General features: G+C 43.7%; 1 protein-coding gene across 3 annotated transcripts in view; it reads right to left on the bottom strand.

Annotated features, from left to right (window-relative positions):
• The window catches only part of Slc28a2 (solute carrier family 28 member 2), a 21,393-nt gene extending 10,093 nt beyond the window's left edge, over window positions 1-11,300 (bottom strand). For 2 of the 3 annotated variants that reach the window (XM_028784978.1, XM_028784980.1), the window contains exons 1-7: window positions 10,976-11,300; window positions 10,332-10,425; window positions 10,136-10,227; window positions 4,407-4,498; window positions 3,512-3,695; window positions 1,341-1,482; window positions 276-389 (exon numbers count right to left, since the gene is read on the bottom strand). In XM_028784978.1, coding sequence (XP_028640811.1) covers window positions 276-389; window positions 1,341-1,482; window positions 3,512-3,695; window positions 4,407-4,498; window positions 10,136-10,227; window positions 10,332-10,412 — 705 coding nt within the window. In that variant the 5' untranslated portion in view covers window positions 10,413-10,425; window positions 10,976-11,300. Of the gene's footprint in view, window positions 1-275; window positions 390-1,340; window positions 1,483-3,511; window positions 3,696-4,406; window positions 4,499-10,135; window positions 10,228-10,331; window positions 10,429-10,975 lie in introns of all 3 variants that reach the window. The other variant, XM_028784979.1, reaches the window with a different exon arrangement.
• Window positions 11,301-14,159: the final 2,859 nt, after the last annotated feature.

Here is a 14,159-nt window from a genome sequence, read left to right as displayed (position 1 = left end):
CTCTCTCTCTCTCTCTCTCTCTCTCTCTCTCTCTCTCTCTCTCTCTCTCTCTCTCTCTCTCCCCAACAAGATTCTGTATAATACCTGAATCTCATTACTCTCTACCCAACTGGATTCCTTATTCTCATCTGAACCCCATTACTTTCTCTCTTTACCCGACCAGATTCTGCCACACCATCATCATTAAGGCATAGTTCCAAAGCCTGCTGCTTCCCTCAAATCTACATTCTTTGGGGTTCCTGGTGAAGAAAACTCTGACATCCAATTCCCTGTACCTGGATCTGATCTCCCAGCCATTGAAATGCATTAAATCCAGGTTCAGTTCTGATGACCAAAATCCCAAAGATGAACTGCAGGCCGAGGCCCCAAAACACTGTCCTCCAGCACACCTGAGCCCAAAAAGAAAACATTCCAGCATGAGTCACAAACTTTGCTCAGCCATTGCCTAATTCAAGTGCTGGGAGTGGTGCTAAGTGAGAGTGTCAACAGTCTGGGGTAACAAGCTGTGCTGGCTAGTTCTATGTCAACTTGACACAAACTCATCATCCAAGGGGAAGGAACCCCAATTGAGAAATACCTCCATAAGATTGGGCTGGAAACAAGACTGTATAGAATTCTTAATTAGTGATTGATGGTGGAGGGCCCAGTCCATTGTGAGTGGTGCTACTCCTGGGCTGGTGGTCCTGGGTTCTATAAGAAAGCATGCTGAGCAAGCCATGTTGAACAAGGCAGTAAGCAGCACCCCTCTACAGCATCTGCATCAGCTCCTGCCTCCACAATCCCACCCTGTTTGAGTTCCTGTTCTGACTTCCTTCGATGATGAACAGTGATGAGAAAGCATAAGACAAATAAAACCTTTCCCTCCCCAAGTTGCCCTCAGCCATGGAGTTCTACCATAAAAGTAGCACAGGGAACAGGAAGACGGGTAAGAAAAAATATGGTAACATTCTTGTGCACAGGCAAGTATGTCCATACTGATTTTTAAAATAAGTTACATTATAGTAAAGACACATACATACAAATAACTTCTGCAAACATCATTCCTGCACAATGCCATCTGATTCTCTGCCATACTCTGTTTTCTTTCTTTTTTCTTTCTTTTTATTTCATTTTATTTTTCTTTAATGCTGACTAGACTCATTTATACCACTGTAACAATCAACAGGCCGAAGGCCTCTAAAAGTTTTCAAACTTCGCATAGGAATAAACCTGTCAGAGGAAGATTCCAGGAGGTATTGCTTAGCTCTGACATTCTCACGAGTACCTGACATGGGCACTTTATCATTTCTACACAGCCCTTGCTGTGTGATCTGTGCTCAACCTAAATACCCCAAACTCACCGCACTGTGATGTTTGGAGCAGGCAAAGAGGATGAGGATGAACATACAGATTCCTGCGAAGGAGATCAGCTGCTCTGGCCGTTGAGCTGTGTCGAGAGCCAGCCAGAGGATAAGGCCAACAACAGAAGCTCCCACGAACACCCTGGAGGAGGAACGGCAAAGCTCTGTCACCAACTCAGGCGATGAGCAGCAGAGACCCCCCCTTAGTCAGAGGCTCAGTGAGACAATGCAAAAGCTTATTCCTCATTAGACAGAGATGGGCCTTGAGAATCATCTGGTAGCTCCCTAGCTTCTCCTCCTCCCTGCCCCAATTTACATAAATAAGTGTCTAATCTGAGAATACAAACCACATAACTTCTCGTTTCTCATATAGACATATCAATAAAATGTGATGTACAGACTCATCCATGAAGGTCTTCCAGTGACTAATAAAAATACTGAGAACAGAAGAGAATAATGAGCTGGTCCCCTATGGATTGCTACTCCTTTTTTAACCACTCCAAAGGTTGGAGTCGAATGCATCATCTATGGACTTACAGCCTTTACTACATAGACTAGAGGCTGAGGATGTCACTTAGCAGAGCATCTGCCTAGAACATACAAGGCCCTGGGTCCAGCCCCTAGCCTACCAAAATAAATAAGGAGCCAGTCATGTAGTGCAAGCCTTAGGAAGAGGAGGTAGGAGGGATGTGAACTTCAGATTGGGATTGGAGAACTGGCTGAGCAGCTGAGAACACTTATTCTTATGGCAGACACAGGATCAATTCCCAGCACCCACATGGTGGCTCACCAATCATCTGTAACTCCAGTCCCAAGGGATCTGATGCCCTCTTCTGAGCACAGTGGTCACCAGCCATACATTTGGCACACACACACATACATGCAGACAAAACACTCATGCACATAAAATTGAAAAAGATAGTTCACTTATGCTTATGAGCAAGTGTGCTCCTAGACTCTAAGGGTGTCTCTCAACCTGTGGGTCAAGACGCCTTTAGAGGGTCGTATATCAGGTATCATACATATCAGATATTTATATTACGATAATAGTACAACAATACATAACAGTGGCAAAATTACAACTAGGATACCAATTAAACCATTTTCTGGTTGGGGTTACTACAGCATGAGGGATTACATTAAAAGGTCACAGCATTAGGAAGGTTGATAGCCACTGCTCTAAGGGGCTGTAAAGACAAAAGCAGGTAGAGGGGCTCTGGAGGACCAGAGGGGAAGGGACTAAATCACAGGGCAGAGAGAAATAACCTGGCTAATAGCTTGATGTAAGTGCAAGCATCTGTTCTGACCACTCCACTGAGGAGAGGCATGGGTTTTCTCATGTCTGTCATGGACTCTTAGGATTTCAGACTGAAACTCCTCCCTGATATGGAGGCCCATCTGCCCCAGCAATGCTGACCCAAGACTATCAGAAACTTGACTGGAGCTCAAAGGCCTGTTGCTGCTATGTGTTCTCTACATTTTGCCTTTGTATAGGTAAGAGCCTGGAGCCCACTCAGGAACTGTCAGAAGAAGATATTAAAGAGATGGCTTTGATGCTCAGCCATCTATTGACTAGGTAGAGGCTTGCCTAGGATGCACAAGGCCTTGGGTTCAATCCCCAGCACTCCATGAACTAAGTGTGGTAATGTATGTGTAACCCTGGCACTCAAGAGGTGGAGGCAGGAGGATCAGAAGTCCAAAGGCATCCTTTGCTACATCCTTGGCTACATAAAGAGTTCTGAGACCAGCCTGGACAAGAGACCTTGACTCATGATAAAGAAAAGGATGAGAAAGAGAAAGGGAGGGGAAAGGAGACAAGAAGAGTGCTTTGACCTCATCAGTGAGTTAGTCCATTGACACAATTAAAAGGGCTATTAGGATGTGGTGGAAGCTATGAAAGGTGAGATCCAACTGATGGAAGTCAATCACTGGGACATGCCCTTTTACACCTTGTGCCAGGTCCCTTGCCCTACTTGCCTCCTGGCCTCCATGATGTGAACAGCTTTGCGTCCCCTGTTCACTTTCCATCATGATATTCTGCCCTATCCCCAGCCAACACAGATGGGGCTAAGTGATCCTACACTAAGCCTCTGAAACTGAGGGCCAGGACAGCCTTTGCATTGTTCTTAGGTATTTTATGAACAGCAATAAAATCCGATCGACACACTTACCACTTTACCCAAAGTCTCAGGCGGGTGTTTTCCAAGGGCTTCAAGCATCTTATTAATTTTTTAGCAAAGAATTTTTTCAGAAAATGGCAGACCAGGATGAAGATCACAAGACAGGTGATGACAAACAAGGCAAGCGCCCTCTGGAAGTTCAGGATGCAAGCGGCCAGGAAGTAGGCAGTGTAAGCTGTGAAGGGAAGATGAAGAGTGGGAGTCAAGAAGGCAGAGCTTCCACAAAGCCTGATGCCATTCCTCTCTGCTCCTGGGGAAGTCTTGCCCCCTCCTCGTTCAGCTGCTGCCCTCGCTCTCTCCCAGCTATGTTGAGATGTCAAGTGAGAGAACTTTTTCTTGAGTAAAGCCATGTAAGGAGGCTGGCACTAGGAGGGAAAGGCACATGATGCTGTCCTCAGGCCCCAGATTCACCCCAAAGGACAAAGAATAATGTGTGGTCTCACCATCCCAGCTGCACCTAACCAAAGTTCCACATGCCACTGACAGCATACCATAAACAAGGTTTTCTGTCTTTCAAAAAGAATGTACAGCACTGATTTTAAGTATAAAGTGGTAAATAAGTTATGTATAAGGGCGTCTTTCATAAATACTACAGACATGTGCTCTGAATCAAACCCAAGCACTAAAAACAATTTTTCTTTAAAAAAAAAAATCAAACCTGTCAAATAGTGTGGTTTTGAACTGTAGCTTATCTTTGGATCTCACTTATCCTTCTGGGTATGAGGCAGTAAATTATATTTACCTACAGGCAGTTAGGATCTATACCTCAAATAGCCTTCTGGCTTATTTATGAGTGCTATTAGTTTTCACCCAGCAATAATCTTGACACAGTTGACAGTTGTAAAAATGCTCGTGTTTCCCCCTCCATGAATTCTCATGATCTCACCTAAACACAAGAGACCAAGCAGGATCTTTTTGAATAAACCAGCATGTCTTTCAAAGAAACTTCTCGCCTTGGTGAAAGGCTGAAGAGTCCTCCTGATGAGAAGCCAAAATTACAATGTGAGCACTACTTCATCCTGTTTGTGCAATTCTTTGAACTCGATGGACCAGGCAAAGTTTGTTCTTAATAAAGAAAATTAATCAGATGAGGATGTTCGATATTACTCCAACAAGGCCCCCAAAGGCTAGCTCAAACCTTGCGCCTGTGCATCAGGTCAGAAAGGCTGAGTGAGCCAAGAGTAGCTACGTCATTGGTGATTTGCTACCACAGAAGTGGACAATGATCTGTGTTTCTCCTAAGAACAGGCATTGCTTGGCTTCCATTGTCCTCCTGTCCTTCTTAGAGGCTAATCTATCACAGCACCCTAAAACCACACAAAGCTAGTACTTTGAGTAGTTGTTCATACATTGGCAGATAAGAGAGCAAACAACACCAAACTCTAGGTTGACAGGCCTGAGAGAAGATGCTCAGGAAGAACTACTCAAGATTCCTTTGTAGAGTCTTTCCCATGTGTTTGGGCTCAAAGGACTCGCAAATACTAACAACATTGATCCTCTAATAACCCTGGAGGTGGTTGCTATTGCAATCTGAAAGCCAGGAAGCCAAGTAACTTTCCCAAGGTCACAGAGATTGTCAGGAGGAGAGCTTGTCTCTGAGTAGCCTGGCTTCTGAACCTAAACTCTCCATCATCATCATCATCATCATCATCATCCCAGGCTGCACCTTACCTAACCCCATCATCTGCCTTTGCCATCCTAAGTGTCCTTAGCATACCACAGCCTTGTGTGCAAAATGATCCCATGCCCACACTCTTGGAAGCTCCAAAGAAAGTGAACCCAGCCAGAAGTGACCTGTCTGACTATGGTGGTATAAGGTATGGTGCTTAGCCACAGATGAGACCAGCCGCTAAACGGTCTGGGGTCTTGGTACAGACAGTTTTGGGTCTCATCTTTATTAGTGCCTAGACCACTTAACTTAGGGTTGAACCTGTTATAACCATAGCCCCTATATCCTTCCTTCTTCAGTCTCACCTCTCTCCCCTTATGTTCTGCAGGAAGTCTAACCCTGGCTTGCCTCAGCACAGTGTACATTCTCAGATACAGGGAAGTGAGAGAGAGGGAGACTATCCTTATCACCCTTGGCTTGTCTAAGCCCATCCCCTCAGTAGGATGTTTGGGATCTCAAGGTCTCTGCACCATCTGTGCTTAGTGGAGAAGTAGTGCGTCAGAAAGTTTACAGTGTCAGTACCTGACAACAATGATCCTCTAATAACCCTGGAGGTGATTGCTCTTGCAATCTGAACATCATTCACAAAGTACATTTTTGATTCTAGAATATCCATGAGTTCCAGGTCTTTAATTTGCTGCTCCAGGTCCTCACTCCACCCTGCTTAGGTCCCGAGAGCTCAGTCTGTGAGGTCATTCCACTGGACTCCAAACCCTTTGGCTCATCTAGTGCGTTTCTGCCCATGGAGCCTCACAGAGATCACAATACAAAAAGTTCACATCCAACCAGGGAGAGACTCTGATCTGACTATACCACCGGGTTCTCTTGCCTATATCCTTCTGGTCTAGGAACAGACTGTGTTCACTGTTCACATCTGAGATCTGGTACCATCTTTCCCGTGCCTAGCTCTACTAACAACATTTTCAAATATCCATCTTTGTTTGCTGTTGTTATGTGAGTATTTGTGGAGGTGAGGACTTTGCATGCAGAGGCCAGAGGAAGCCACCAGAGCTCGTGAAGCTAGGATCACAGGCAGTTGTAAGCCACTGGGTGTGGCCCCCAGGTGCTGAGCATGGGACCTCTGAAAGAGCAGTGCATGTACTTAACCACTGAGCCATCTCTCCAGCCACTCTTTGCTTTTTTCTTAATTCTCTTTTAGGCTAGTATTGGAGTTTATTATGCTATTTTCATACACCTGTCATTATACTTTATTTGCACACAGTGGTCTCTTTATGAGTAAATTCTTTTCTGGTTATTCTAGTTTAAATATGCTACCTGTTTCCCAATTCACAAGATTAAGCTGGCTTAAAACTATGCCTGATTAAATACTTGTTGAGCAAAGCCACTGCAAAAGAGGAGGGGATATACATGAGTCTAAGAGTAAATGCACAGGCTTAGGGTTTCACCAGCACCATTTCCTGGGAAGTTCAATAAGAACTTCAGGGCTGGAGAGATGGTTCAGTGGTTAAGAGCACCGACTGTTCTTCCAAAGGTCCTGAGTTTAATTCCCAGCAACCACATGGTGGCTCACAACCATCTCTAATGAGATCTGAGTGGCATTGTACTCACATACATAAAATAAATAAATAAATCTTTAAAAAAAAAAAGAACTTCAGAAATCACCTAAATATTTACAAAACCCATGAACAATGGAATTCTAGAATACCAGGTTAGAACTCAGTATTAAAAAGAAAAAAAAAACAATGATGGACTATACATGAGAAATGTTCCAAAGTGAAAAGAGAAAAGCATTTCAACCTTTTAAACTAATCAAGTAGTCATAGAAGCACATGCACAAGTGTCCGTGAGCTCTGTATCTTGCCTGGTCCAGCATCTTGCTACCAGTACCAAGCTCTTACCCTACATAACGGTACAGTTTGAGCACTTGTATCAGTGCTATACCTAGAAATTGAATTGAGAAGTTTAACTGCTAGGTGAGTGAACATTGACGCGTTGCCTGTACCTCCAAGCATTTGTATGGAGACTTGGCAGGTATTGACTAAAGACAACCTTCTCACAGGCTTTCTGCCTCCATCCCCATGAGGTAGGTGGAAGGCAAATGGGCGAGCATGGTCAGAAGCTCTAGCTAAGCATGACTTTAGTGGTCACCACATCCAACAGCAAAGATGTCCATTAGCTTTCTCAGTTAAAAACTATTTACAAGATGTAGAAACTCTCCTAACCCAGGGAGACAGCGCCCTGTGTAACAGCTAGAATCTGGAGCTCTTCATTTAGCTGTTAATTCATTCAGCTCAAGCTGTGGAAAACTTGAGGCATCTTTCAGACAGTCCAGCTCCAGTGAATGCAGACAGCATGACCCTGGCTGTGTCTTTACTACTCTGAGTTGAAGAACGAAATAAAAGCAGGAACTGAAGGAGTCAACTCAGAAACAACTGATGGTGTGAGAAAATGGTGAGGATTGCCCAGCACAGATGTCCAGAATCTTTCAAAAGGTTGAATGTCTTATTTTACACCCAATTAAATACCAGTTGGATAAGCTACTACAAAGCAAGAGAGGACATGCTCTGGTATTGTAAAAATAAGTCACAGGCAAGAGATTTTGTCCATTGTCTCCTAACCACAAACCCATCATCTGAAGTATGAGTTTTCATAGCCAAAGTTATGTACACAACTGTGTTGTGTTAAATATTATTTGGAGGTTTCTACCCCACCTTAGATCATTTAGTTCCCAAATAAAAGAAACAATCTTTCATAGTTATAATAAGCCTTAAATCATTAGAGCTGGGCAGATACCAACCCTCTATGCTATTTTGTCTACTTCCCTGTCAATGACCTCAAGATATCACTTGCCATGTTCTCCCTGGGATGCTCCTACTCCAACTGGCCAGCCCTCAGGGCCATGTGCTCACAACCCATCTACCCCATGACACCTTCTTCCTTCTTCCTCCCCAAGAGGCGGCCATAAGAAGAGATGGACCATGAGCACATGGCCAAGAGAAACAGCAAGTAACAAAGACATATGGCTGGGATATGTTAAAATAGCTCCAAAGTCTGCCCAATCTAGGCTTACAGCTGGTAAGTAAAATACACGGATTGTGTGTCTTTTATATGTGCTAGCTAGAATAATTAGTTCTTTTTACACAACTGGTTTTGAACTGAAGATCTGGATGATATTGTTGCATAAGAAATTTACAAAGCCATCCAAAGGAGAATGGCAACTGCGTCTCACACACCAACAGAGGCTAATAACCAGTGTGTAAAACTAAGAAAGGACTGAGCCAGAGTCTATCAGGGAAGGCCACCATGTTTAAATCAGAGGTGATAGCTATGAAGAGCTGGAGAAGCTGGAGATAGATAGTTCTAAAGGTTCTCAGTCCAAATACAATGAGAAAGGACCTAAACCAGAACATAGCCACTACTGAGACTCAGTAGTTGTGTTGTCTGGGAGAGAACTTTCCTCTACAAAACATCCACATCCTTTGCTTGATACAGCCCTGAGATAGCTGGTATCTGATCTTTACCATACTATGGAGAAGCAATGACAAAAGTCTAAAAACAAACAAACAAAAAAAAACCCCACAAAGTTAGGGGAGTTGTCACAGTCACAGCTGTATGCCCAGCTGAGCCAAGAAGAGTTTTGAGGTCAGGCTGAGTGACAGAATGAGATAGATAGATAGATAGATAGATAGATAGATAGATAGATAGATGATTGATATATAGATAGGTCGATAGATAGATACATAGATATACACATAAATACATACATATTAGATATGAGATACATAGATACATACATAGACACATAGACACATAGATACATAAATAAGTAGGTGGACAGGCAGACATGAAGAACCTATACAATTGGTTTTCCAACCTACTCTCAGCTTCTTCCTTCAGAACTCTTCTCTCTTCAAGCTGGAGGTTGCATTTGTTCTGATAGACAGTAGAGTTTTCCAAGGGAAGCTATTCTATCTCATGACTACGGCCCATGCCCATTTCAAGCTGGGCTCTTGTGTTTATTTCTTTAGCAAGGAACATTTTTGGTGCTATTTGATTAACTGAGGAACAAGAGAAGTGCTTAAGGATCATCACTCCTGCTGTGTGTGGTGGTGGAGGTCTCGGATCAGCCCTTGGTAGGTAAGTAAAAAATATCTATAACATTCATGTCTACACTATGCTTAAAGAGGAAAAAAATAACTTTAGGGGGGTGAAAGAGCATCTTACTATACTTCCCAGACTATTCTCATACTCACTAAGACCAGAACTCATCTTCCTGTATCACCCTTCAAGGTACAGAGTTGACAGGTTTGTACCACTATGCCAGCATGAAATTCCACTCATGTATTTAACAGCAAGAATATAATCCCAGCCCTCAGGAGTTTGAGGCAAGAGCATATCTGTAAATCCAAGGGCACCCTAGTTTATAAAGTGAGTACCAGGCCAACTGTGACTAGGCAGTAACATTCTATCAAAAAGCAAATAGAAGAAAGAAAAAGAAGAGAAATACAAAGACCCAAAACCAAACAAGAAAAACAAAACAAAACAAACCAGGACATTCCTGGGCAGAGTTCAGTTATGGCTCCAAGCAGACTGACCATAGAATTTACATTATTGACTGTTGAACTTCTAACCAAACTATGAAATGTTGTGATTACAAAAATGTACAAACTCTATTGTTCATCATAGATAATTACACATAGTAGTGGTCGATAAATGTTGGCCATTTACTGTTATTATTATTGCTGTTGCTATTCTTTTTTTAATGTCATCCCTGCAGGTACTGATGGGCTTATCTATGTCATGGGCTTACATGCAGTTAAGTCTATAAAATACACACATGTTTACGTAGTAACATACAGTGATCCTGGTCCTGACTGTGAGTTAAGCAACCTGAAGATGAGTAGCTTCTCAGTCACTTTTCTTCCCTGCCCCCTACCCCTCAGGTTCTTAGTTGCTAACTAAGCTGGACTCTGAAACACCCTTACCTCCAGAGAGAGGAATGCCCCAAGCCGTCCTCCAGGCTGTGTCCCTGTGTCACTTCCTCCAGTATTTTGCCTTGCTCAAGATTTCCGACTTCCTATAAGCACAGGTAAACGTGAGATCAGCCATGCAGCCCTGTCAGGGGATCAAGAGACTGAGAAAGCAACCAGAGCCACACAGCAGCCCATCATCCTGAATTACCATGAGTTCCAGCCCTGGGTTCTCCATGCCATTCTCCGCTGTGGCCTGGGAAACAGACTTTCTTCCCTCTGATTTCTCCATCTCTTGTTATCCCCTGCTGAAAAGCAAACAGAAGGCTAAGGCTGGCTAGTTTGTCATTCAGTCATGTGTGGCAACGGAGAAGTTTTAAAGCCAGATCCTCTCAGAAAGCACAAAATTAACCTCTCTAAAAAGTCTGATGCTTCCATTATGAATAAGAAATAGAAAGATTGGGAACAGATTAATAAAATAAATAACAAAAAGAAGAATTTGATTTCTTGTTGTAAATGATTATGGAAAAAGAGGCAATATGACAGACAAGAGATAAAGGTCAGGGAGGAACTGGAATCAATTGGTGGGCCTCCCAGGGCCCCAGAACCTGAGTTGAAATATAATCTATTTAGTCCCTCAAATTAAGGGTCATATAGCAATATTCTTTATCTTTTTCCTAGAGCAGGCCCCACTGAGCTATGAGGAAAGGAACGAGAGAGAAGAAGATAGCTGAGGAAGCCCAGTATTGCTGGGGGGAAAGCGGGAGAGATCAACAGACTGCTTTAGGTAGGGTTCTCTAAGGAACGGAACCAATAGAGTGTGCATGTAAGAGAGAGCTTCCACGAATGACTTACAGTGTGCTGGGTGGGTCCGCACAGCCCAGTCCCACAATGGCTGGAAACTGGGAGCTGCTCAGGTAACAAAAGCCAGATCCCTCAGCACTTCCAAATCTGATGCCTGGAAGAGTCCTGGAGAGCTACTGATCTTCAGTACGCACTGGATCCTGAAGAAACTAGAGTCTGATGTCAGTGAGGATGGACAGCTGCAACAGGGATTAATGCTCTCACCAGCAGGAAGTGGAGGCAGTCAAGCAAACAGCAGTTTCCCGGCAAGCCTTCCTTTTCTGTAGGTGGTTACCAGTGAAAAGTGCCACCCACTCTAGGGGAGGGGCTGCTTGAAAACACGTTTCTTAGTTAAGCCTAATATTGTATAGTTATCTCATTACCAGTGAAAATGCACTGGTTTTCCCTCAGAATAACTGACAAGGTCCCTGGAGGAATGCAGTCTTTTAGTGTTCTATGGCTTAACTACAATATAAATTTAAGAACATTTAATTACTGATAGCATCTCAGTCATTACATTACTGGGTAAAGGAACAGAAAAGGGAATGAAAATACAGATATTTGCTTACTATGCACATCTCTCTACTCAAACATATTCTGAACAAAATTGGGACAAAAACATTCATGGGAATAACAATCCTCATTTCTATAACAGATCTTGTAGCCTTAGCTAGAGCTGTAACTATCTTCTACACCCATTCCCTAGTCCCTCCACCCTCGGCAAGCACCTCAGGCAGTCTTGGTCCTTTACCTAGAGGAGTGACCGATGCCCTCACTCTTGAAGGGTCTAGGTTATGTATCATCCTACCTGGGTTGAGTCGTAGTTTCCTGTTGGCTTTAATCACAATGCAGATCTCTTGCATTTGATATGATCTTCCTTACCTCCATTGTGGGGAAAGAGTCCAATTTCCCTTTGGTCTGAGTCAACTACTCCTCTTAACTCTAGTGTTGCTTCCAAAGTGGCTAGAGAGTTATCTTAGCTTCCAGTTCAGTGGGATGTCTTCAGTTCCTCCTGGCCAAAGCTTCCCCACTTCTGGAATCAAGACTTCTAGGCCAACAGAGCATAAGCTACAAAGCAGGTTTGGCTAGTGGGTCATGGGGATGCCAATGAGGTATCATTTCCATTTCCACATCTCCATCCTGGACCTCTGAAGCCTGAAAAATGGGAAAAAACCACATACTGGGCACTGATTTGAGCATCAGCATCGCACCTTCTGGAGAACCTCAGCATTCCAGACTGCTGGCAGTTATATAGCTGGCTATATAACTGCATTTTTTTTAAGGTGGAACTGGAGATATGTTCTTATTATCATATATCAATTACATATGGATAAACATTATGACATTTTCATGCATGTGCATAATGCACTTTGATCCTATTAAGCCCTACTCTCCTCTTCAGCCTCCTTCCACTCCCATTAATACTCCTTCCCTTCCAAACTAGCCACTCCTCTACTTCCACATCTCCATTTTGTTTTCTTTTAACAACCCAGTGAATTTCATTAGGGTTTCTTTACAGGTTCATGAGCACCTTGCCAATGTCTATACCTGAAGAACAGGTGTCTCCTTTCCCTATCAACCACCAACTGCCATAAATAAATCCTCAGGAAGGGGTGGGATTGCACAAGTCTCTCTTGTTCCCTAAATAGAATACTTACGTACAGGACTAATGTTATACACGTTTTGCATAAGTAGTCATAGCTGGGGTGAGTCCAAGAGTGCAGCAGTCATATCATGCCCAGAAGTCATCAGCCCACCAGCATCACCAACTCCCTTCCTCCAGCTCAGAGATTCTTCCCACCCTCTTTCTGTGATATTCACTGAGTCTTGTACGTGGCTGATTAGATGTCTCATTTATTGCTAGATAACCAGTGGTCATTTATTCTGAGAGTACTTTGACCAGTTGTATCTCCTCAGTCACCACTGACCACTGCAAAAACAAATTCACTGACCTAAGCAGAGAACTACTATCCTATGAACAAAAACAGTTATTAGGACGAAACTTAATGGGAACATCATGTCCATTTAGCAAGGCAACAGCAGTACTTCCCCATTGGGAAACATAACCTCCCTAACCACAGGCTTTTTGACTGTCAATTCCTTCCTGGTGGTTGACACAAAACCTAACCAGATACCAGTTGGGTATCCCCAACTACTATAGTACTTGTGGGCTTATCTTATCTAGCCTGTCAGTAAAGTTGCACACAGGGTCCACAGTTAAGTAAGAGTGTCGATAACAACTCTCCCCCAACAGCCTACATGCACCTTCTGGCTTTGCAAGAGATAGCCAGCCAGGAAGAGATTTCCAGCCAAGTTCTAGCTTGATTTTCTATGTCTTGTGATCAAGAAATGGGGCATCTTCAGCAATCTGGTTTTACTACCTAGTCCTGGTGAGCAGAGGCAGGTCTTGCTGTTGTGAACAGCCCTAGTATTTTGTATTCTGATGTTAATTACGCTCTCCTGGGTGGGGCTACAGACAAGGAATGAGTCACGTACTCAATGACTTCATGTGAACCATCCTCTAATGAATAAAGGAGCCAATCACTGGGCCACTAGGAGGTGGGACTTCCGGGTTGGACGGAGGAAGAGGAGATAGAGAGGGAGATAGAGGCTTTTGGACTGGGGTTAGCACATGGTCGAGATGTAGCAGTAGAGTTTCCCGCTACCATGGCAGATACGCAAGGATCTGCCACCGTAGGATTAGAGTCAATAAGGCTTACAAGATGAGGTTTTGGTTGTTGCACCCAGAGATTGAGTTACCATTATTGCTAAACTCTGTGTGGTGTTTTTCTTCTCCCAGCGACTTGACCTAGTTCGAGAGAGAAAGGTACGGAGGCAAAGCGTGGGTCTGCACAAAGTGCCCCTCAAAGGCCTTGGGGGTTTGAAGCACGGGAGTGGCGTGGTAGTGACCCACCAGTGGGAATTAAGCGAGCAGGGCGGTGAGATCTTGGAGCTCTGGAGCTCCGGTCAGTGCTGGGCATAGGGTGGGAACTTGGTTGGCAGTAGAGCTGCGAGCTGCCAGTCATCTTTTTTGAATACCTCCTGGAACATCTTGCCCCCATCCCATGAGACTCCCTGACCAACAACTCAGGGGAGTATCATCCTTGACACAGGTTTTTGTAAATAACTCATGATTCAGGGTTTACAGCTTTTTCTACCGACACCAAGTACCTGTATTTAAACTATTAATTTTAAT

This window comes from Grammomys surdaster, unplaced genomic scaffold, assembly GCF_004785775.1.
Source record: "Grammomys surdaster isolate TR1022 unplaced genomic scaffold, NIH_TR_1.0 124988, whole genome shotgun sequence".
Classification (NCBI taxonomy): domain Eukaryota; kingdom Metazoa; phylum Chordata; class Mammalia; order Rodentia; family Muridae; genus Grammomys; species Grammomys surdaster.
The sequence above is the reverse complement of the archived record's forward strand: the minus strand, read 5'-3'. Positions and strand labels throughout refer to the sequence as shown.